Source organism: Leptidea sinapis, chromosome 27 (assembly GCF_905404315.1).
Source record: "Leptidea sinapis chromosome 27, ilLepSina1.1, whole genome shotgun sequence".
In the NCBI taxonomy this organism is placed as follows: Eukaryota; Metazoa; Arthropoda; class Insecta; order Lepidoptera; family Pieridae; genus Leptidea; species Leptidea sinapis.
Genome location: NC_066291.1, coordinates 11049089 through 11075154, shown reverse-complemented (window position 1 = coordinate 11075154; position 26066 = coordinate 11049089). Strand labels below are relative to the sequence as shown.

Below are 26066 nucleotides of genomic sequence, written 5' to 3'. Positions count from 1 at the left end.
AGTTGGTAAGGGTTAAATATATATTTTTCTGCTCACAGAGATGTGAGGCAGTTGCCATTATTTCCTATAAACATAAGTATGTTATCATTCAATTCATATACTGTGTATTAATGAGGGGTTAGGATATCATCCCCACCATTGGATATGGGATGGTTTTCAATGAACTTTCTTCCACATACGACGCTTCCAGGACGATACAACAAACAGTAATTATGATATCCTGTTGCTAACTTAGACCTGAATTATGGTATAAAATCAACAATTCCGAAGCTCATTTAAGAAACCATAGAAATCAGAAAAGCTTTGCTGATCTTTTTTTATATTTGGCTTTAATAAATTCGTAAAATCCACTGCTTTAAGGTCTACTAGTATTTCATTTTCAAATTCAAATATTTTTATTCAAAATAGGATGTGACATCACTTATTGAAAGTCAAAAAACTACCACCCATTCCAAAATGAATGCATCAGACCTGAGAAGAATGGGTGCAACAAACTCAGCGGGCCTTTTTTTTTCATCGAATAAATATGTTTACAAAGTAATATTGTACAATTAAACTTATTATTTAATAGCTTGAGGGCGGTCACTCCACTCCCAATCTGTGATATCATTAAGAAAGTCATTTATGTTATAGTAACCTTTAACACACAAACGTTTTTTAACAATTCTTTCGAATAACGTTATACTTTTGCTTTGAACATTTTCTGGGATCTTGTTGTAATAGCATATATTCATATAATAAGCATTGTCACTTTTATTGGAAAGTTATATAATATATTTTCATTTGAGAACTGTTCATTGCTGCATATATTAATTCGGTTATAATTATATACTTACAGAGTTAAAAAATTTTACAGTAACATTTAGTCTTGCTGCTTTCAACTGTACGCTGAATTGAATTAAAATTCGATCACAGGGAATATTTCCGTAAGGATTTTCTAGAAATATATCTGGCTACTTTCGAAACATTTATATCTATGTAGAGATTATAAAGATTAAAGAAAAATATAACCGTTATTTTAAAAATACCAAATAAACTGTTGAATCTCACCATTACTGAACATATTTATGTGAAAAAAAATATAATATAGTCTCTAAAATTACCATTTACGCAACTATATCATGTTAATACAATTCACTTGCATTTTCATAAATCTCCAGACATACCTCACCCCTCTTTATGCCCCGAGTTGCCCCGTAGTTTTAATAACACTTACGCATGTAGTATTTTAATGTTGTTATAGAGTATTTACTACTTTCATCAATTTATGCTGGATTGGCGAGAAGTTTGATGTAAATTTAATAAAATAAGTGATTACTCTCTATATTTATTGAAACAATACAAATCTTATAATTATATTTATAATACTACCTATCTTTAATTTAATAAAATTGTTCCAATTACAATACAATACTTGCTGTTACACAAACAATACTGAAGCCAAAAATATACTTTATAGAATTCTGAAGTGAAACTTCTAATGCGACTTCCAACAAGGTTGCGTTAAACGTTTAATCTTAACCTGTGCTGTACAGTATATAGTTAACCACAGCGAAAATATTTAATTTATTTGTTTATGTAATATTATAAATACAAAAATTCAGCATAAAAATAATTTAAATAACCACTTTCGTAATGTAGATCCAATAGGCAAACACAACTTGGTCTTATTCATAGGAATACAAAGGTGTATAAGCAAAAAAATAAAATTAAAATAAATAAGTTTTTGAAGTGAAAACTTCCTTAGCATCATTGTGGTTTGAAAGTCGGTGAAACAAAAAAGCGTGATACATAAAATTTATTCGATTTAACATGAGAAAAAATGAGAGAGGAAGCATTATAGAGTGTTTTGGTACCAGGCGATCATAGTTGAAGAAGAGATTGTCTTATGTATGACGCGAGAATACTTAACGTCTTTCATAGCGGTTGAAATCATGTGTCATCCTAGCAACATGTACCAGGACTTCATATGCAGTTTAAAAGTTGATGCACAATCCAGGTTTCACTTCTGACATGTGTACTTTGATCGCACGCAATTTTTTTGTCTATTTGTACATCTGTCCGAGAAAAACACAAGAACTGTATTATTACAAATGTAGGCACAGTATTATTGGTGCTTTAAAGCGTCCATTATTATTTTCCAGTACATAAAAAACGAACTGCACATTTTACGATCCCTAATAGTATATAAATGTGTAATTAAAATGAAAAAGAAATCGCGCTTTGAATTAACTTCATATTATATTTAATTTGACCTAACTACAGACCAAATAACAATTTCTTTTGTCTACATGGAGCGTCTATAGGACGACTGGCATAGTGAGTGCAGTCTCGGTAAATTACACGAGAAAATGGAATCAGTGACAAGAGTAAGGCGGCGCTAAATAGCGTTGGATAGAAGATAAGACGATATAAGAAAGCTTTTGAGACAGACACAAAAGCGAACAATAAAGTACTTGGAGCCGAGCGGGTTTTAAAACAAAAGCCAGTTAGAGTAGCTTCTTCAGAGATAAGCATTGATATGTCAATGCTACCACGTCTTTTTGCACGTTGCTTTTATTTTACTTGCCGCTTTAGTTCGATGGTACTTGGAGGGTAAATCTTGCAACTGAATTTTCAATTCGTTATTTTTAAGCTACGATCAAGTATACCTAGATGTGACAAGTGAATAATAATGCTATGCATGAACGAGATGGTTACATTTGAAAACGTGTGTGTGTCAGCTCCGACGCACGACTGGAGTTTACTGCTCAAGAATGTTTACTGAAGATTGTCTTTGAACAATTACTAAACAAAATCAAGTCCAATGGAGTCGGTTACAAACAGACATACATCAGAAGCTAATAAAAGCGTATTAATTAAAAAATAAAATAATAGGTTAGGTTAAAGATATAATTTTAGGTTAGCGATAGAAATGACTGTACAATATTGTATATTTTTATTGAAAAGAGCGCAAAAAAAAGAATGCTGAGAGAGTTTCTTGCGCCGCTTCTTCTCTCTCAGAGCGCCATTTGTTTCCGAAGCGGTAGAAGTATCTAGTAGTATAAGAAATGACATCAAAAAGAATTCTAAAGGAATCAATTTTGAGAAAATAAATGCCTTTTACGCCTTTTTAAAAATTGTCTAATTATTTGGCGTGAAATGCGCTATATAATATACTCTCCATATTACATTAATTATGTGCATAGCTCATATAAATTTGTATGAACTATATTGATAATTTAATATTTAATAAATACAAAGCACACGTCATGTTTATATATTTGTATATACATGTCATATTAATGTATGAATTGTAACTTAGTACCCACGTGCTTATCAGATTTTTCCGGCACTATTATTTACACCACTTTCTTCCATAATTTATTGAATATTCACTTAACTTTATGAAAGTATAATAATAAATCAATTTCAATAATATAATAAAGCTTCAAAATACAATAAAGTGAAAGGTGCGCGAAAAATTATGCTCACCAAAAACGTTACTATGGCATTTGATAAGTAGATTTTACTCTCCATATCTCCGGCTTATATGAAAATCGATTCTTAAAGAGTAAACTCCAAAAAGGACGAAAACAATATTTTGTTTCCTTCTCAGACTTTCTGTTTCATTTGTTGGTCGCAACATCACTTATTTTGTTTCCATTTTTTTAGCATATATATATATATATATATATATATATATATATATACATCACTATATATATATATATATATATATATACAAAATTTTATGACGATACATCACTCGAACGGTTAGCATTTGGAAGAACACTCGCACGGAACGCGAGAGATCGTGGGTTCCCGCAACGTTCATAACATTTTGTTTTCAAAAATGTTAGTTTCATGTTGTATAATTTTATTATTAAAAGGTCGCTCCATTCCCAATCAGTGGTATCATTAAGAAAGATATTTACGTTATTGTAACCTTTACCACACTTAATTTCATAACACATTTGTTTTGAAAATTTTTTGGGATCATGACGTAAAAGATGAACATCGCTCTACAAAGGCTTACTAACTAGACTTAGACTAGCCGAGTAGTAGGCATAACAAATTTATGGGTTTTCCTTATCCTCATTGTGAAAATCCTTATTGTGATTTTCGTAAAATTCATTTAACTTTCTCTTTTATAAAATAGATATATGTTGATATATTAGATTGTCGGGGACCCAGTGCTCTGTGAACGACTCGATCACTTGGCGTTGCGTAGAGACGTCGCTTCATTGTGTGTCTTCTGCCGCATTTATTACGGGTAGTTCTGATTCACCTGATTCATAATATCATCTTTACCACCGAGTTGTGTGGCGTTCTTTCACAGTGCAGTTTTCAAGGAACCTTCTTCCACGTACCACAAAACTGTGGAATGAGCTTCCTTGTGCTGTGTTTCCGGGACGATACGACATGGGTACCTCCAAAAAAAAGCGCGTACACCTTCCTTTAAGGATGGTAACGCTCCTGTGATTCCTGACCAATATTATTCCTTTTCCATAAAAAATTTCAGAAAACATATTTCCATGAAAAACATATTTAAACATATTATGTAAGTTAACTTGACTGAACTTACATAGATATGTTCTTATGTAAGCTCTCATTGAATTGTTTCCAGTGAGTATAAATGTGCCAACGTTTTGTGGCCTAGATAAAAGTCTATGAAAGAGTTCTCGTGGCCTCTCCAGCTCTGATTACAATTAGTCCGCTTATCCGTTGAAAGGGGTTTCAACGTTCAGCAATATTCTTGCCAACATCGATAAAGAATATATCTTACATTTACTGCGGAGTTACAATTAATGATATTGTAACATATTACGTACCTAATATACATAATAATAATACTTGTTCCTTAGATTATTTTATACTTTTTTTTAAAGAAAATAAGGGACGAGACGAGCAGGACGTTCAGCTGATGGTAATTGATACGCCCTGTCCATTACAATGCAGTGCCGCTGAGGATGCTTGAAAAACCCCAAAAATTCTGAGCGGCACAACTGCACAACTGCGCTCGTCACCTTAAGCCTAAAGATGTTAAGTCTCATTTGCCCAGTAATTTCACTAGCTACGGCGCCTTTCAGACCGAAACACAGTAATGTTTACACATTACTGCTTCACGACAGAAATAGGCGCCGTTGTGGTACCCATTATCTAGCCGGCATCCTGTGCAAAGGAGCCTCCTACTGGCACGTCTCACGCATAGTGACATACACACTAAAGTAATAAGCGTGGCCTGTTTTTATCGGTTATCTAGCAACAAGACGCTCTATAGGGAGTATAGTGTAGACAGAAACAATCAAGTAACCAGAATTATTCATCAGAAACTTGCTCTTAGATACAATCTTGTGCAATTTGAAGTCCCATATTATATTTAAGTATGCTCCAGAGACAGTTCAGGAAACTAGCCGTACCCAGCTCTACTGGAACCGATCAATCATCACGGACGGAACTATTATTGGTAACAAGCCTGATATTGGTAGATTATTTAAAACATCGGGCATATATTATTGATATCACCGTTCCGTGTAATGATAACTTCGTCAAAATTTAGATATACAAATTGTCGAAGTACCCACACCCGCACGCGAGGTTACTGATATGTGAAATATTGATGTATCATTCCGTAAACCGTCTAATAGCAAATAGAGTCGACCATTATCTCAACATGTCCCTTGTAAATTTTTTTTTCGGATCGTACTATAAAGACTTCCTTACATTATATCGTTCTAAGTATCGAAATCCGGGAAAACATATTATAGAGTATTATCAATTTGATTTTAACAAGAACAAAAACACACACAATCACAGTTTCTTGAAAACTTGTATTTTCATCATCAAAACTCAAATATTTTTATCACGAAGCCATATTGTTAGTAGTGTAATTATTTGGCAAGGACCATGAAACCAGAGTGAGACCGCAATTCGGAATGCGCCCGGACTTAGCTCTAAGTGTAACCGTTGTGTTCACACTCCCGACTTATGTACACACAAACAGGCTTCAATAGCTTTTAATCAGATTTACCACTTTATGAACAGCTACTACTCATGTTTCCGCAATGTAAGCCTTATAGGACTGAAGAGGACACATTATAGGAAAATTGTTCTGTTTTTAAAACTTGTAACAAAAAATTAGTTGTTACATACAAATACACAATATTTTTTTTGTCTTCATTTTATTATAACGAGCACACTTCCCTGCGGGACACCAGTTTCAATGGTATGTAAGTTTGATAGAGCTTGGCCACTTTGTACGAGAAAATGTCTTCAATTAATGACTGGAGGACGTTATAGATGGAATCAGGTGAGGAAGCCTTAATTTTGTAGAGGAGACCCATGTACCATACTCCGTCGAAGAAGACCATAAAAAGTACATGGTACATACACAAAATTCTTTTTATTTTCAAAATTAGATAATATGTGTTCAACACTGAGAAGGATTCTTAAATTTACAGTTTTTAGGATGGTGCAAAACAATTCTGAATGTGACTCAATTTTAATTTTACATGTGTAGCTAGCTCCATACTTGATAACTATTATGAAATAAAAGTTACGTCTTTGTATAGGGAATTTAAATTTCTAGGCACTAAAGCAACATCATTTGAAAAAATAAATTCTACTAAAATTTGCCAGTTAACTGCGCTCTATTTGCTCAGTGCCGCGCACTCATCTATGGAACAAAATTGTTTTGCCATATGAATCCACTTAATAAAGTTTACTTTTTATGATGCGCCCGTATAGAGTTTTGAATTAATATCCCTTTTGTTAAGTGCAAAGTGAGATCTACAAGATCTTTATTCAAGATATTTATTTCGCCTATTTCTTCTAGCGCTGACTCATTAGCCTCTACGAGTGTTACCACGAGTTTCTTCTAATTATACCACCACTTTAGCCGAATGACGTCCACTGTTGGACAAAGGCCCCCAAAGATTTCCACGACGATCGGTCCATCTTTTGGCGTCCTACCAAAAATGCCTTCCAGTACGTGATTACCATTCGAGGACTTGACTGCCCTAAAAAATTTTCGGATTTTCTTTAATTACTCATAAATTACATCAATAATTGATTTACTTTTTTAATAAAGCCAATGTAGATGTATGTTAAATGAACAGATATAAATAAATAATGCTCCTCCATTTTTGAAGGCTGTTGAAAATTACTAAAATTGTGTGTATTGTTGCAGTAATGGGGGTGTTGATGGTGGTGCTCTAGCGGGTCGCGGTGGCGGGGCGCGCGCGCGCGGGGCGGGCGGCGCATGCACGCCACCGGCCACACGGACCGCTCGGGCGGCGGCGGCGGCGGCGGCTCGTGGCGCCTCCCGCCCGACGAGACGCTGCAGGTGGCCGACCCCAAGTCCGCCAAGGAAGAGGTCTGCCACCTGTACTATCATATCATCAACATTGTCATTTATTATGGAAAACGAGGACAGAGTCACCCGGTGCTAAGTGATCTCCCCCGCTCACATTCTCTTACAACACGGGAGGAATCACGGGAGCGTTACCGGCCTTTAAGGAAGGTGTACGCGGTGTTTTTAAAAAAACCATGATATATCGTCCCGGAAGAAAGGTCAAGGAAGCTCATTCCACAGCTTTATGGTATGTTTTGCCCTGTGCTTTCGCAGGGCGTAAAAATAATAGGGGAGTCCCAGGCCCAAGTGTGTCGAAAGAGGCGACTAAGGTCTGTTTGGGAGAGTCTCGCTGCCGTCTTATGACGTCAGCAAAATCAGACCAGCCTCGTGCGGGTTAATTACTACACTCGCACAGAATACTGGCGTGAAGTAGCGGCCTACTGCCACTATGTTTCTCATAGGTAAGTATCAAGGACTGGAGGCCACGTGGCTTGGGCACTTACCACAATACGCAGGGCGATCTGTGCATAATTTTGCAATGGCGTATGGTCTGTCCCAATTGGTTGAGTCACCAACGCGGCTCCCGGATGTGGATAGCCACATGCCATCCTTAATAGATCTTCTGCTGACTACAGATCCCGATCGTTACCAGGTCTCTGTCGCCGCACCTCTCGGAACGTCTGACCATTGCCTATTCAGGAGTGTAGTGCCTATCCAACGCCCACGTGGCAGACAACCAGCGACCCGACGCGTTTACCACTACAAGTCAGCAGATTGGTATAGGATGCATTCCTTTTTTGCATCCCAACCTTGAAGCAAGGTTTGTTTCCCTTAGAATGATCCCAGTATCTGCGCCGTTGCAGTAGTCGATGTGATACTGCAGGACATGGGTATTTTTATATCAAGCTCTGTAGTACCGATCGGTAGCATATCACAGCCCTGGTTCGATTCGTCAGTTAAAGCAGCAATTGACTGCAAAAAATAGGCGTATCGAAGTTGGATTGTGGCGCTGGGCTAGAAGGATCCTAACTGCAAAGTTCTAAAGAGGAAAATCAACCATGCCGCCCGTGCAAAATCGAAGCACTTTGTCAAAATCGGCGAGCTTCCAATGGCCAGCTGGAAAGCTTCCAGTTATCCGATTGGAACACGTAAGCTCTGATCGTTGTCGAAAGCTGCTCTTGATAACGTCAACCAGCCGTCCCTGCTGCCGTTGCACATGAGAAATGACACCCTGGCCCATACGGCTAAAGAGAAAGCCGATCTTCTGTGCGCTCTTTTTGCCTCCAACTCTACTCTTGACGACAGCGGAAATACACCACCGACCATCCCGCGGTGCCAGAGCTCTATGGCTGAAGTACAGATCAGGCAGAAAACTGTTCGACGAGCTCTATTTTCGTTGGACGTCAGGAAGTTGAGCGGGCCGGATGGCATTTCTCCAATCGTGCTCAGAACGTGTGCCCCTAAGTTGACGCCGGTGCTAAAGTATCTATTCCGGCACTCATATACAAAAGGCGTAGTCCCTGACTCATGGAAGTCAGCCCTTGTACATCTGATCCAGAAGAAAGGAGACACTTTGGGTCCGGAAAACTACAGGCCTATTACTATCCTACCTCCCTGCTCTCCAAAATCATGGAGAGCACAATTAACCGCCAGCTTTTGGTATACCTAGAAGGTCACCAGTTTATCAACGACCGACAGTACGGCTTTCGCCATAGTCGGTCGGCAGGCGATCTTCTTGTATACCTGCCCCATAGATGGGCGGCGAAAGCAAGGGGGAAGGCCTGGCAGTTAGCTTGGATATAGCAAAGGCCTTTGATGTGTATGGCACAAGGCGCTTCTTTCAAAACTTCCATAATTTGGGCTTCCCGAGAGCAAATGCAAGTGGACCTCCAGCTTCCTCACTGGGCGCAGCATACAAGTCGTTGTCGATGGTTATTGCTCGAACCCGAAGCCCATGAACGCTGGAGTGCCCCAAGGATGTGTTCTATCTCCGACACTGTTTCTTCTGCATATCAATGATATGTTGGACACCTCCAACATACATTGCCATGCAGAAGACAGTACTGGTGATGCCATATACACGGGCCATGCAGGTCTCTCTCGGGAAAACGTCGACCAGTGCCGGGAGAAACTTGTGTCTTCTATCGAGTCCTCTCTCGAGAAGGTCTCGGAATGGGGTAAATTGAACCCCAGAAGACTCAAGTTTACGCGTTGACACAAAAAAAACCATTTGTCGTATCACCGCTCTTCGACACCACTTTCCTTAAAGCCTCACCTAGTATCGGAATACTGGGTCTCGATATCTCGAGGGATTGCCAATGTCGTGGTCACCTGTAGGGCAAAGTCAAATTGGCTTCGATGAAGCGTCATAAATAGAGAGAGTGTTTTTCCGTCATTGTTCGATAATTAATTGTGTTAAATTCTAGAAGTAATGCGCCCTTTTTCTTGATTTTATAACTTATATTTGAAGTTATAAAATAATTTTTGAATTTGCCCGCGTAATTTTGTTTTTTAATGCGTATATACTCGTATACTCGTATTATCAAAACTCATAATTGGTTTTTCGTACGCGTCTTTATCTGATTAAAACAGCAAACAAACTTATTATTACGCTGGATGTTCAATTCCAAAGCTATTTTCTGTACAGCTTAAGGCAAAAGTGTTTGACTTCTTGTGCTTTAGAAAGTTTTGCGTTGAGACTTTCGCGTGAAACTATAAAACAAACTTTCATCGCTGCTTCGATACTGGTTATAGAGCTTGTTGTTATTGAGACAGTGTCACAAGTCTGTTAATAAAAATAAATAAAAATAATTGTGCGTGGTTGTATTACAGTCAATATTAAGTTCAAACAATTTGTTATTTATAAAGTGACAACCCCTTATGTACGATGCGGGACTCCAACCCGCGACTTCTCGGGTTCCGTTCGGGTTCGAAACTAAATGAATGTTCTGAACTATGCAGTTCTACTCAGGATTCTTGATTGACCCCGAAATTCTGAGCGGCATTGCAATTGCTCTTGTCTCTTTGTGACATAGGTCTCTTAAGCCCAATAATTTCACTAGCTACGACGCCATTTTAACCGAAACTGTGTAAATATACCTTCCACTGGCAAAGTGTTTGTTGTGGCAAATAACTTAAATTACTGAATGTACAATATTTATTATATAATACTAATTATTTACATATTTTTACTGTTAATTGTAATAATAATAACATTGAAAATCGGTTTTGCAAAATCTGATCGCAAAATCAATTAAAACCTCGGTTTCGAAGAATATTAAAAATATACGTGTGCGAGGAATATTAATACGAGAATGAAGATAAACTTTATGTTATTATTCTTTTAAACATTAAAAATCTATTTATATCTACTGATTGTACTTTTGTAACCAAGGACAAAAAAGTAGTTTTTAGAATTTTTTTTTATTGCTTGCAAACAAACAGTGTTTGTTTGTGCACGTAACGGTTAAACCGACTTAACTATGCGTTTTTCATGATGTGTTGTGGCAATACGAATTCTTCGCGGCTCAAGTCGTAAGCGCCCGCTAGTTAGTTATTACACGATTTTATGCTTTAAAAACTTTTTTATTTTAGTATGGGATACTCGTCATAATCAAAATATATATTAAATAAAAATACAAAACTACTCGGGAAAATTCCTAATTGATTTTACACCGTCAATTTTAACTTATCAAATCGTAACAAAGGGCACATTAAATCTAAAAATTATCAAGATTTTCTATAGTTAGTTTACTTTACTAATTTTGCTTCAAAAAGTCAGTTTAGTCTTTAAATAATTATACATTCAAATGCATTTTGTTCTAGAGACAATTGAATATAGAGAAAAATTTTTTTCTGGAATATAAAAAATGTTGCCGATATTCAACTACCTGTTTGTTTCAGGATCTGTATCCTGGAGACGGTCACAACTGGAGAAGCATAATATTTTCTTTGATGGTCATCAGTTTCGTCATCGCAGGAATAGTTACCGCTATTTATCTACTGGGGTATGTATCGAGTTGTGCTCCAATTTCTCTCTGCAGCTAAATACTTAAATAAATAAACTATTACTATAATAAATGTTTAAATTTATTTAATCAAGTATCAACACATAGTGGTTGTGGTAGTTCTCCTGCCGTGTTTACCTAAACATACCTCCATCCATGTGCCGCAACTTAGTATCGGATTTATTGATCCTGAGCATTTCAGTCTTTTAATATCCAAATAGAGTACGGACAGTGTTTATTTGCTACATTAATCCGAACACCAATTTAGAAATGCCATTATATAAAATAAGAAATGAAAAAACAGATCACCAAAATGTACGATAGATGAGCGCCAAAAGCTGGAAATGGCTTAGATATTAATCGCTTGCCAGTTTAGGATTGGAACTGAAACAAAAGTCACACGTAGGAAACCAAAAACTATGGATTTATCATTAAATGAAGTCAAATGTAAAAATTTCAATATAAAAGTAACAAAAGTTATTCTGTTGATTTATAGTACAGCACTCATATTCATCAGCATAAGTCTATAAATTAAACAACAATTTAAAACGAAGGGAAGTAAAATACAAAATATTCAACATTATATATTAACCATGCCAGTAGTAGAGTTATAATTTACAGTTACAAAAGTATAATACAAATATTATGGTATTGAATTTTGTTACCACTGCATTGCGGCGTGTTTTCCGTTCTAAGTGACCGTTGCATTTACGAATGGCGGTAATATATTATTAGGTTCACGTTTTCGGTCAGTTTCCTTGGTATATATATCCGATTTAAGGTTTGTGTTGGCCATCGGGTCGCGGCCGCAGTTGCATGCAATATTGCGTGTGAAGGCGCCTTAATGTAACCAGATGTCAAGTATAACTTAATCGCGGAAGTGATCGAGGATTTCAAATTACTAAAAGTCTCGCTTAATGGTTTATTTTAGTACGTAACTTATTAGAGAAACATTACATACAAATTATATCACTGTTTTCCGTAATTACACAATAATAATGTGTCGCTGTATTTTTTAGGTTATTGTACCTCTTATGTATAAGCAGCGTCACGATTTACCAACACCAACAAGTTAGTCTATAAAGTTTCTTCTAGTAGTGTGAAATGATATCTGTCTAGTATGTATATTTATATGTATTTATGTATGTTTAAGTAGGTACATTGTATTAAATATATCGTTGCAACCCACACAGGCTATATGCCTAATTTGGGGCAAGATAATTTGTGTAAAAAGTGTGTTAATATTATTATTATATAAAATTCTCGTGGCCTGGTGTTTGTTACCAAACTCCTCCGGCTAAACCGATTTGTATGAAATTTTGTGTGCATATCGGGTAGGTCTGAGAATCTGCTGAAATTTTTCATACCCCTAAATGATAAGGGTGACCGACCCACCCCTTAATATTTTTATTTTTATGATTCAGCATAACATACATAAAACTTAAAATTCTCCCCCATCTACATTCAACACCGATCTTCGTATTGCGATTTTTATATTATTCACACACACACTGACCTGCAATAGGGTTGCAATATGGCAATCGAATAAAAAATAATTATACTATGTTTTCTTTTTATTATTAAAATAATTATTGTAGTATACGATAAATTTAATGTACGATATATTTGAAAGGTCTGAGAATCGGACGTCATCTATTTTTTACACCCCAAAAATTTTAATTGTTTATTTTTTTTCATTACTTTATAATATGGCAACGTTTGCTGGGTCAGCTAGTATTCTATATAATTCTATCGACAATGACGTGTCCTTGACAATCACTTGGTCATTTATAATATTTTTTATCAATATTTGTTAATTACACTTGTATAAAATCAATATGCATAAATTAAGCATTAATGTATTACAAGAGACTTGATCCTGCAGACAAACTGTCCAAACAGTTTTGCGGGATTATGTTAGCTTTTAAGATTCTTTCTGTAAATGATTAATAGTATAAATAAACAAATAAAAAAATAATAATAATTGCTAACATACCAATGCTTGATCAATACGGCGTTTTACAGGTATGTGGACGAGTTGTTGTACTGGTCGGGTCGCCGGATGCGTCTGGAGGAGTTCCTCCGCGGTGACCTGGCGAAAGAGCGGCTGCCCACGACGTGGGTGAGCCCCCACCAGCTCGTGTACCAGGCTGACGACGGCGGTCTGCTGGCACTTGACACTATCAACAACACCCTGTCTGTTCTCGTCACCAATCACACCTTGGTGAGTAATTCTTTCCTCTTCATATCATGGTACTTTTAGTATTCGATGCTTATTACTCACGCAAGTCAATACTAGAGATTAAACACACATCAACTTTATGTAAGGATATTTCTTGAACAATTTCATACCTCAAAAACTATTTGGAGTACAAAAAAGAGTCTCTTTAGTTGCTTCTTTCGAAATTGAAAAAGAAAAAAAAACAAATGAAAACAAAAAAGAGGTGCACATCTCGGGACGTCCGACAGAAGTGATAACTCAAACCAATCTTAGTCGAACTATTTAATTAAGGGACAAGTTTAGGTTACTGCTTAAATTTTATGTAATTAATTATTATAGGTACATATTTAAACTATTTATTACAGAAGAAGTAATAAATAAACAAATACACTCGGAGATGTTCAAAAAATATTACTTAGCAATTTGAAGCAATTTTTTTAAAACCTTTTTAAAGCCATTAAATTCTAACAGTAAAAAATTGTACCAATTGATTTTTTTAAGACGAAAGTATCGCATTACATAACAAAGCGGTTTATTATCCTATAAGAAGTTATCACTTCATAAACGCTCCAGATTAGGATTGAGCTGTGCCCGTTGGGAAGTGGCGCACGCCAACGGACAGTTGCAGAAGCTTTACAAACCAGCCTAAGCCTATATTCCAGGTTATGTACACGTTATCTTGTTATGGGCGATGTCGCGGAACGACGTTCAGGCAGAAGTCATGGCACAACTCCGTTTTCTTCATAATATAACTAGAAGAAAACTTAACATTAGGACCAAGCAAATAGTGCAAAGATTACATATCGGCCACCAGTCATTATTTAGTAATCAAACTATTTGGAGAAGATTACATGAAGCCAGTCCATTCATACTCCGCCAGTCTTCATTCTAGCCAACCACTAAGAGTACCAGCTTTAGGGCAATATAATCACGGACGAGGACCGATATGGGCTCAAAAACATTTAGAATGGACTGACTTTCAATGGTCACTCGTACTCTTTATGGCGAGTCTCGGTTTGGATGAAACAAATTCACGAAGAGAAAGAGTTTTGCGAGCTCCAGGCAGGTAAAGTCTCCAACACCCACACAAGATGCATTCTGATCAAAGTGGTATAATAATGGTTTGGAACGCTGGAATTTGTACGGGCGCATGAATCAATATTATTGGATGAGAGGAAACATGACTGCATTCAGGTATTGAATAAGTAATTATCCCGCAAAACAGCAAATAGGTCCGGAGTTCCAACGCATGCACGACAATAACTGGGGACACACTGCCCGGCTCATTACAATAGCGCTTCAGGAACATGATGACATTATTGACTGGCCTGCACATTTACCCAATCCTATTAAACATCTATAGGACATGTTTCAAAGAAGCCCTTTTCGAACTGTTTCTCCAAACCTAGTAACGGACGAGCAAGTTTTTGTTCATCTGAAAAGAATATGGGACCTCATACCCCAACAAGATTTAGATAACTTAATATGTAGTATGAACTACAGAACGACATCTATTAATGTTAAGGGTGGAAACACCAATTATTAAATTTAAAAATAGTACTGTATTTAGTGTTCTTGTCTCGTTTTTTAAAGTTTTATCTGAAGATCTAACGTGTACATTGAGTCAAAATTCAACACTGCTGTAAACGTAATAAAAAACATTCAAAACAACTTGCTAGCTGTTGTTTTTCTTCTAATATACAATTCAAGCATTGCTAGGTATAAAACTGAATGAACCACATCAACGTCGATTCAGGAAGATTGTCTTGGGCGTCACGGGCTATCCTTCCTAAAATCGGCAGGTCGTATCAGTCGTCAGGCCTACATTAATGAAGGCATCCGCAGGGCATTGGCTGTTCTTAATATTCCAGCTATTTTAGAGCCAAATGGTATTACCCGTCGCGATGGTAAGCGTCCTGATGGAATGACGCTGGTGGCTTGGGCACGGGGAAGGGCACTGGTGTGGGAACAACTTGCGCTGACACCCTGGCTCCTTCTCATGTCCAAGTTACGTCAGTTGGTGCTGGGGCTGCTGCTTCGACTGCCGAAGACAGCAAGCGTCGCAAATATGTCGGTCTCAATGAGTCCTACATCTTTGTGCCGTTTGGTGTCGAGAAACTTGGCCCGTGGGGCCCAGAAGCCCGGAGAATGTACAAAGTACTATCTTCTCGCCTCAATAAGACTACTGACAACCCAAGCGCTGGCAGCTATTTCAGATATTAACGGATCTGGAGGTCTATTACCAATATTGAAAGCCGAAGTTTAGTACGAAACGAAAGAACGACGAACTTCAAATTGAATTCTATTACCAAAGTACTTCGGATCCGAATAGTGCGGACAGATTTCATTTCGGAACCATAAAAAAATGAAAATGTCTTATCGCGAATTTCGTATCGGTCTTCGGATCCAAATCACTTTCGTAATAGGAAAAAGTACGATCCGTCAACCGAAACTTCGTATTTCGATTTTGCTTCAGCATAGCTATGGAACGTCCAAATTCTGCCAGTATTCTTGGTACGCTTCACAGTAATGATAGTTTTAGTTTTATGTAAAGTATTGTAAATATAAAATTATAAGATTTCTTTTGTTTGAATAAATTTACAAATTCAAGCATAAATTAAGGTTCCATTTCATATAATATAGTTCACTTAAGAAATGATATACTGAAAATTAAGTAAATGTGAAATAACCTTGGATAATGTTGATATGTGTATATTTATTTAAAAGTATATTTTATAGTGATTTTCTTTTTACACAAAAAAATACTTATATAAATTTTAATGCCATCTCTTGAAACGTACAGCTATTTGATATTACTTAAGCTTGCCATGTCTAAATCGTATGTGGTGAATTATTAACTGTGGAAATTTTATAATTTATGATAAATATTTAAAAAACAAGTAGGAGTACTTTACTAAACTACTAAATCTCTATTCGCATTTATAATGGTATCATACCTTAAGGCATATTTAATTTCCTGTATTTAAAAAATCCATCAACTTTAAAACTATAGTACCGAGAGCGATGCAAAACAATGCAAATTCAATTCCCACGGTGTAAATTGCTCGTTAGACCAACTAGTCGCTTCGCAAAGTGATAGTGCTGCCATCTCGGTGATTTATACCCTCACTCTATCATCTTACGTAATTACACTCCCGTCTACTGCTATCCAAGCTGAAAGCCATTATGTATAATACCTGGAACCAGTTTATGAATATAGGATAACAACCGTTTTATGTCTTAAGTGAATGATGAACATTTCTGGAACTGGCTACAGATAATAATAGAAAATTCATAAAAATTAAAGACAGATTAACTTTATTTTATGTGATTATGTATGTACCTACCAATTAAATAATATTTTAATAAACTAATATTTACTGGTTGATAATTTGCCTTGATGGTTGGTATATTTAGGAGGGCATAAAAATAATAATGATAGTGGCAATCCTCTGAAATGTTTTTGTCTGAGGATGGATCTTTAATGAGCTATTTTATATTGTAATATTTTTGTAATTAATAGACTGTGTATTAATTAGGAGCTAATTCAGCTCAGATCCACACGACGGTATTTGCTTCTAATCTCAAAACCCTCTTTATATTCATACAAAAATTATAGACATATATATATAGCTATCCGCGCACTGCTATTCAGGAGAGTAAAAAATGGGATTGATTATATCAGGAAAATTGAGGGACTCACGTACACTTTGATGCCCAATTGTCCAGGGTAGTCCACATCAGCGCACTGATTTTCTTCAAGGTTCACAAATACACTGCAGGCCTGCTAAATTTCACGTTATCTCACACAATTTATAATGTTTTAAGTTAGAATCGCACTATATATAAGCCTTTACACAAGGATCAGCGGAATTAATTGGGATAGATTATATGTATTGCGTCACACGAAGGCGGCCATTAAGGTTTTCACAGACACCAAAACACAGGTGTATCGTAATTAGCGGCTCGCGCCGTATTAGCGTACTAATAGTCCAAAGGAAGGAATGACACAAGGAAATGAAAAAGCGACTCATAGACAGCATATTCACTCTCTGTGATTCGCGCGATATTTGAATAAAACTCATAATTTACTGTTTGATTTTCATAATTAATAATTGGAAGCAATTATAGTCAAACTTAATAGAAACGATCTCAACGTGAAGAATAGTTCTTTGTGTGTATTTATTAGATACAAAATGGCTTGTTTTGCATTCTAAGTAACACTAAATATATGTCAAACTAGATTTTGTTGTAAAACATTGACAATGTGATTCCTAATTGGTATGGCTATAAAAATTTACTACATTTTCATCGAGAAAGTTGGACAAATTAAGCGATCCAACGTTACGGCGATCGTTAAGTTTATCCTCAAAGTTTGGTAGCAAGATGATACGAAATTGTCAATGGTTTAAATTATCGTCGATTTTAGAATGACTCAGTTTAAACTTAGGCGCAACTCGTATTTTGTCGTATTTTAATTACCTACCTACCTACTCACAGAACACAGATACCTACTGTTGATCTCAGCTTGCGACCAAATTATAAGATTAGGATATCCAGGAATAATATTTACTTAACATAACTTATTAATTATTTTGCTTTACTTTGATTTATGATAAATTATCCGAAGAAATTAAAAGACATATGTCGTTTGCCATTTTTGTACCCCCGAAAAAAATATTTCACTTGAAAGATATTATTGTGTTTCAACACAATAATTCTTTTTTTAATAAACTAATATTTATTGTATTATTATATTTTACCAGTGGGAGGCTCCTTTGCACAGGAAGCCGGCTAGATTATGGGTACCACAACGGCGCTTATTTCTGCCGTGAAGCAGTAATTTGTAAGCATTACTGTGTTTCGGTATGAAGGGCGCCGTCGCTAGTGAAATTACTGGGCAAATGAGGCTTAACATCTTATGTCTCAAGGTGACGGCACTGCATTGTAATGGGCATGGCCTATCAATTCCCATCAGCAGAACGTCCAGCTCGTCTCGTCCCTTAATATCATAAAAATAAAATAAATAAATTTACTGGTTGATAATTTGCCTTGACGGTTGGTATATTTAGGAGAGCATAACAAATAAAAATGATACAATTCTATGTATCACTATTATTTTTTTGAGGATTCTTCCTCAGAAATGTTTTTGTCTGAGGATGGATCTTTAATGAGCTATTTTATATTGTAATATTTTTGGAATTAATAGACTGTATATTAATTAGGAGCTATAAAGCATTCATGCTTAGATAATATATACGTCTAGGTTGGGTCTGTGAACACTTATAAAAAATTAGCGTTGAAATGTTAGCCTCTATTTTAGAACAAAGTGACTGACGTATCGCGAGTGTAAGACGTAGCTGTCGTGCACACTAATTTAATAAACCTGGCCTGTTGTTATGCGTTACGTAACAGCAAGAGGCTCTATCTAACCATATAAATTATTGATATTATAATTATTCATATTTCTGAATCTCTGACATTTTTCCTCTTTTATTAAAACAGAGACAACTCAACGTGCGGGGCTACAAGTGCTCACCAAATTTACGCTATGTTCTATTTCAACACAACATCAAAGAGGTAATTTCATATCGTACTTATTATCACACATTTCAACTAATATTATTTTAATATAATTAAAACACGTAAAACTTGAATCTTAGTATTAATAATTGTTGGGTGTAATTAATGTTATTTTTCGTATCGCCGCTCTTCGACGACACCATCCTTAAAGCCTCGTCTAATATCGAAATACTGGCCTTCGGAATCTCGAGCGATCGCTTTATTCTGCGGTCATAGTTCGCGTTTTAGTCCGTTAAACGGTATATTTATTCAAGGCAACTACATCGAAAAATAAATTTAATTATATATAAGTTCCCGACAGCAAATGCATTTTCACTTGACATTCAACGTTTTACGTATTGTTTCGTAAAATTTCTCATTAATTCATAAAAAAATTAGTTCCTATGAATTTTTATTATTATCCACCCTGATTCTCATACTGATACTCCAATAATTAATATATTTTTTAGCTTGTATGATATTCTTTAAATTCGTTTTTATTATTTGTTTTTATTGAAGATTCTGTTCTGACTTCAATCGTGGGTTTCTTTCACAAACTTAAGCAGAATCTTGCAAACCTGCTTCATGCTGGGCTGTTATATTTCTGAATAGTTTGACGCTGCCCCGCTGAATAAATAAAAGACCACACTTTACCATTAACAATTAACATCAAAACACGGTACTATCAAAAGTAGAAAAAATTGTAAAATATTGTTAATTTTGTGTTAATATATATAGCTTTCTGCTTTACAGGAGAGTTTAAGCCAAGGACAGTTTTAATATCGGCTATTACCTAAAGAGGTCGCTGTGTGAAGTAATTTCGTGTTTAATTTGCAGGTGTACAGAAGGACTTTTACGGCGCACTACACAGTTTATGACGTCACAAACGAGTAAGTTCTCAGTACTTAAAATAACGTGCCCTTATGTCTGTTTATTGCATTTAGATTATGGCCCTTTTGCGTCACAACGGAGCGATATTACAACGGAGAAATTTGTCATCAAATGATGAGGAAACAGCAGATGAGCTACAATATAAGTAATATATTTAAAACATTATTAAAATATTATCGTCCGACATGAAAAGCAAACTTTCTAGAAACTTTGGTTAGAACTATTGAAACAACATTATTGAAATCAAATTACTTTCAGAAGTTTCAAAGCATTTCAACACGCTCGAAGCATTTTCAGAGATAATGAAAGTGGTCACGGAAAACTTTAACTTTAGGACACTTAATTCATGCAATTCTTAATTAATTTACTTTGCCTCATTCGCCAAACCGCAAAATTTCTCGTGGTTTTTTTACTCCACGGTTATGGGAACAACCATACAGTTACAATATCCTAGCGTTTGGACAAACAAAGTGTGCGAGATGGAAGAACATCTATAGGTTACTGTAACCCATTTTAATTGACAAATCGTCAACAGTCAGCCGGGCTTGGCATTAACTCCTCAGTATTTTGAATATTAAACCACTAACTAACGCACACTTTGACAAATAAGTTGTCACGCATTATTGGACTGTCAGGTTGTCTATACGCTAGTATATTCAATCAAAATCAGTTTATTCAAGAAGGTCACGGAAATGACACTTATGAATGTCAAAAAAAAATATATTCTTCTTATTGAATCTACCGCTACTTCGTAAAGGGTTGAGCTAATTAGAAGAAGTAGCAAGAAACTCTAACTAACTCTAACTATGTAAAACGTAAAATGATGCAACAGACACACTCAAACGTCAAATAGTCAATCTGTTACACGAGTAAGTCAAAAAAGTAAATGTAAATTAATACAAAAGTTATTGAGTACAGTAGCTGCATCATCTATGTACTCTAAGTTGAAAACAAATGTATAACGAAACACAAAAGAATTGTTAAAAATTGTATGTAAAAAATAAATGACTTTTTTAATGACCACAGATTCGGAATGCCCTCAGGCTATTCAATGACAAATTTTATTGTACGATTTAACATTGTAACCATATCTAATATATAAAATTCTCATGTCGCGGTGTTTGTAGTTAAACTCCTTCGAAACGGCTTGACCGATTCTCATGAAATTTTGAGTGCATATTGGGTAGCTCTGAGAATCGAACAACATCTATTTTTCATCCCCCTAAATGTTAAGGGTGTTCCACGCCATTTTTTTTTTTAAATTTGTTAGCATTAAAAATACATACAACTTCAAATTTTCACCTATCTACGATCAACAGTTACTTTTGTATCGCGATTTTAATATCGGCAATACAACCGGTTGAGTTGCTTGCGCCCGTTCTTCTCGGGTCTGGCATACCTTTTGGAATGGGTGGTAGTGTTTGACTTTCAATAACTGATACTATATCCTATTCTGAATAAAAACATTTGAATTTGAAAATGAATTTATGGGAACAACACATTGCTATAAAATAAAACAGTACTCCATTTCTGCATTCCGTAATCTAACTTATTTACTTAGATTAAATAAATACGAGTTCTAAGCATAGTTATGCATGACCTAATTAATAATATTTCCACGGCAGGTTTTGTTTTCCAATAACAAAACAGGCACGGTTGGTGCTAAGAATTGCGTTGGCGTAAATGAGGCTTTCATTGCGAGGAGGAAATTCCGCTCTACGAACGAAAGAAATTATTAATTATAAAGACTAATTTACGAAACAAAAACACTCGGTGGAATTCAGTCGGTTATTACAATATAGAAGAAATATTAATAAAGATTTATGTACTTTAGTGTACTATTTTGTAGGAAATGTTTCTGTTGTTGGGAAAGGCTCTGTTTTATAATCACTACACATTATAAAATAAAGTCCTACGCTGCGTCTGTCTGTGTGTCTGTTCTTGATAAACTCAACAACTACTGCACCGATTTCCTCTGTCTGTTTCCACCAATGGATAGCGTGGTTCTCGAGGAAGGTTTTAGTATATAGTTTGTAAAGTTTTTGTACATATATTTATATACATTAACGATATTTGTTCGGATAAAAATACGCCCTCTGGGAGCTTTGAACCAAAACGCTGTCTAAGCCCTTTGAGATATAACAAAATAATGTATGGTGGAATTGTGTATCTTATATAGGTCTACAGAAAAGTTGGCAATGGCATAATATATATATATCTCTTAAGGATACATATTATAACCATGTTTATACTTTAAAAATAGGCAATTATAGCGGTAATGTAAAAACTGTTTACACAAACACGTTTTCAATTCTTATCATTTTTATTACTACATATCATTGCTATAAAATCATTCATAAATACGTTTTTGTTTAATTTTTAACTTATTAACTTTGGTATACATTCCCAATGGCTTTAGACTACATTATTCCCGAATACTAACATGATTTTTCTCTATTCTACTCTACAGAACAGCGTCTGTCGGTTCAACTAGTTACATACAAATGTGAATTAGATAAGCAAGCCTTATTTTAAAGGGTTTAAAATTAATAAGTTTATATTCTACTTACTATATGAGAATGATACTTATATATATATACCTATAGTAAGTATCATTCTAATAAGTTTACTCCAGCATTTAAAAAAAAACATCCTAAAGTACATAAATAAAATTTTACAAATTTTTCCCCAATATTTATAGTAAGACTTTAAAAACTTACTAAGAATGAATTATTGACTTATATAATACAACATTACTTTCCAGCAAAATGTTGAAATTTTAAAAGAATACGAAAAAACATATTTAATATTCATGCACGCTTAGATGAAAAGGAATTTTAATGACGTCTCGAGCTTTTCTTTGCAAATGTTTTGTTTTTCTTTTCATTATAAGACACTGTTTTACCGAGAAAATTAAATTCTTTTCACAAAGACACACTGAAGAGAAAGATGGAGTTTCTTGAAGTGTTTAAACGATTTAAAACTTTCTGGTAAGCGATAGCGCATACAGGGTAGAGTGCTACAAAGCAGATTTATGGCTACAGCGACTTCTTTAAGGTAACATTTCTTCGTAGAAACAGCTTTACCCATATCTTATACGCTCCCGGGTGGCTTGTTTGGTTCAATGGATTGCGTACATAATTGATCATTTTATTTGTTTTTGTTTTCTTCAGCCTGTTGATACTGTTGCGTAATTTTAACATCCGTGTTTGCAACTTGGTAGAGACATACTGAAAAGTGACATCGAATGAACCACAGAATAGGTAAAAGACGTTTTAACTGTTCTGTGGAATGAACCGAGAGACGACGAGGAAAAATATGTTATGCTTGAATCGATGATCATTGTTGCGTATTCAAGTAAACATATCGGGTTCGGATGATGTACACAGTCCCAACACAATATACCATATTATGTAAATATTCATATGTTCATAAAAACATCAGTAATATCATCATAAAAGTGATGTTCAGCAAATAAATTTCTAAGCAAACTTCTCTGTAATATTCACGATCTATCAATATGTAAATTAAAAAAATATCACTTCTCACAAAATTATCTGTTAAAAAACGCCTCGATATCAAAGATGCTCAACTTCAGTAAGCTTAAAATATTATGTGTAATAAATATGAATGGTATATTAAAAATATTAAGTTATTATCTTAATAATAAGACATGCCCTGTGCTTCCCCGGGGCATAAAAATAGCCACGGCCCAAGGGTGTTGTAAGAGGCGACTAAGGACATTTACCAGTGGGAGGCTCCTTTGCACAGGATGCCGACTAGATTATGGGTAAAACTAAGGCGCCTTTTTCTGCCGTGAAGCAGTAATGTGTAAGCATTATTGTGTTTCGGTCTTAAAGACGTCGTAGCTAGTGGTATTACTGGGCATATTAGACTTAACATCTTATATCTCAAGTTCACAAGGGCAAATTGTAGTGCCGCACAGAAATTTTGGGGTTTCCCTTTTTTAAGAATCCTGTATGGCATTGCATTGTAATGGCATATGTCCTACATACTTACCATGAGTCCTGCTCGTCTCGTCCCTTATTGTCATGAAAAAAAATGTAAGAGTGATATTTTTGTGGACTACTTATAGAATAAACATTTGAAATTGAATTTTAAAGTATTTCCTTAAACTGAAAAATAATGTTTTCAGCCATCATATGCCTTTATTCGGTGAGGGTCAACGTAACTGGGAGTGGCAGCACGCGGCCTGGCTGGGCCCCGAGGGGGCTCTGCTCCTAGCTGCTGATAACGAGGTGCTGGCGCGGCCTGCCCCACCAGCTCGCAGGGCTCCGCTACTGCGGCTCACAAATACTGCAGGATCTGGACGAGTGTACAATGGCGTCTCTGATTGGCTTTATCAAGGTTTATTAATATTTATAGTCACACCAGCAGCATTACATACAAAACATTACAATAACCATGGTCTTATACATAATCTGGTATGAATGCTTTTTCAAATTCTGACATTTATTTCTTTTGGCGTCCTGAAATTATCGCCATAGACTTACAATATATTATCGTATCGACGACCTGACAACCGGATTATGCGTGACTATTTTTTTGATTTGTCAATATTTGGAGGAGTTTTAATGTTTCGGCGAAACGTTTGGATTTCCTTGATATTCGGAAAGTCAGATATCCTTATCAGTGTTAAAATTATTCGAAATTGAGATAACATGTTCAAAGACAACGTTTGCTGCTATTTTCAGAGGAGGTGACAAAGACAGCAACAGCAACTTGGGGCTCCTCCGATGGAGCTTTCGTGCTGTACGTCCAATACGACGACAGCTTGGTCTCTGAGCTGAAACTGCCGCAGATGTCTGAGGGTATCGGAGGCGTGGTCGCCGCTAGATCGGGCTTTCTGTTACCAGCCTACAATAAAAGTATACCTAATGTCTTCCCAGATCACGTCAGTGTTAGATATCCTACGGTAAATATTCAAGAACTAATTACGTACATAAATTATTTTAGGTTAGAAAGCAATGTGAATATTGATAAGGAAATTCTGAGATGGTTGGATCATGAAGAGAGAATGAGTGAAAGTAACATAATTACAAATTTCTTTATTTACTATAACATAATTTACTTAAGAGCTTACTATCAAATTATAGAAGCAATCAACAATGGAATCAGGCTTTATTAAACTTATAAACTAAAACAATATTATAGTCTTGGGTCCAAACCTAAGGATTTCTGGCTATTCGTTGTTGGATATGAACTTATAGAACTTACAGCCACCTTAGAATTATTGACTTGTTAATATAATAAATATACAGATATTTAGACATAGTTAAATACATAATAGTTATGATAACTAATTATAAAATTATTATTATTATTGAGTAACAGTAGATTGACTTCACAAATTTAAAGTTACCACAGATGGGAGTTATGGATATGTATTGGGCTAGGTGAACAGTACCAAGAACTGGCTTGAAGACATAATACGAAATAAGCGTACGGAAATAGGACAGTAGGATTTAGATATAGATCAATTTTAATGTCTATACGTTTTAATTCTATCGATGAAATAGAATGTTTGCTTTAAGCTCCAAGGTAAATATTAAAAAATCTTTATTGACCAAAAAAATATAGTTGTAAATCAAATCAAATCAAATCAGTTTATTCACGCAGGACACGGAAATCACACTTATGAATGTCAAAAAAAATAAAATATTTTTTCTTATAGAATACCGCTACTTCGTAAAGGGTTGAGCTAATGAAAAGAAGTAGCAAGAAACTCATTGCCACTCTTTTATATCAAGATTTACATTCACATCGATTTACAAATCATTTCGATTACAATATAATATGTAAAATGCAAAATGATGCAACAAACACACTCAAGCGTCTAATAGTCAATGTCTTACACGAGTAAGTCAAAAAGTAAATGTTAATTAATACAAAAGTTATTGAGTGCAGTAGCTGCATCATCCACATACACCATAAATTAATTAATTTATAATAATATATATTAATAAACATTGGACCCCGAGTAGACCAACCTGAATCCGGAGCTTTAGAAAATAAATTTATAAACAAA

At 35.4% G+C, this 26066-nt stretch overlaps 1 protein-coding gene across 3 annotated transcripts in view; it reads left to right on the top strand.

The window, feature by feature from the left end:
- Positions 1 to 26066, top strand: part of LOC126972631 (inactive dipeptidyl peptidase 10) — a 140334-nt gene that overhangs the window by 102344 nt on the left and 11924 nt on the right. For 2 of the 3 annotated variants that reach the window (XM_050819481.1, XM_050819483.1), the window contains exons 3-9: positions 7172 to 7357; positions 11240 to 11343; positions 13369 to 13567; positions 19070 to 19144; positions 19964 to 20016; positions 24174 to 24385; positions 24733 to 24953. In XM_050819481.1, the coding sequence (XP_050675438.1) occupies positions 7244 to 7357; positions 11240 to 11343; positions 13369 to 13567; positions 19070 to 19144; positions 19964 to 20016; positions 24174 to 24385; positions 24733 to 24953 (978 nt within the window). In that variant the 5' untranslated portion in view covers positions 7172 to 7243. The remainder of the gene's footprint in view (positions 1 to 7171; positions 7358 to 11239; positions 11344 to 13368; positions 13568 to 19069; positions 19145 to 19963; positions 20017 to 24173; positions 24386 to 24732; positions 24954 to 26066) is intronic. The other variant, XM_050819482.1, reaches the window with a different exon arrangement.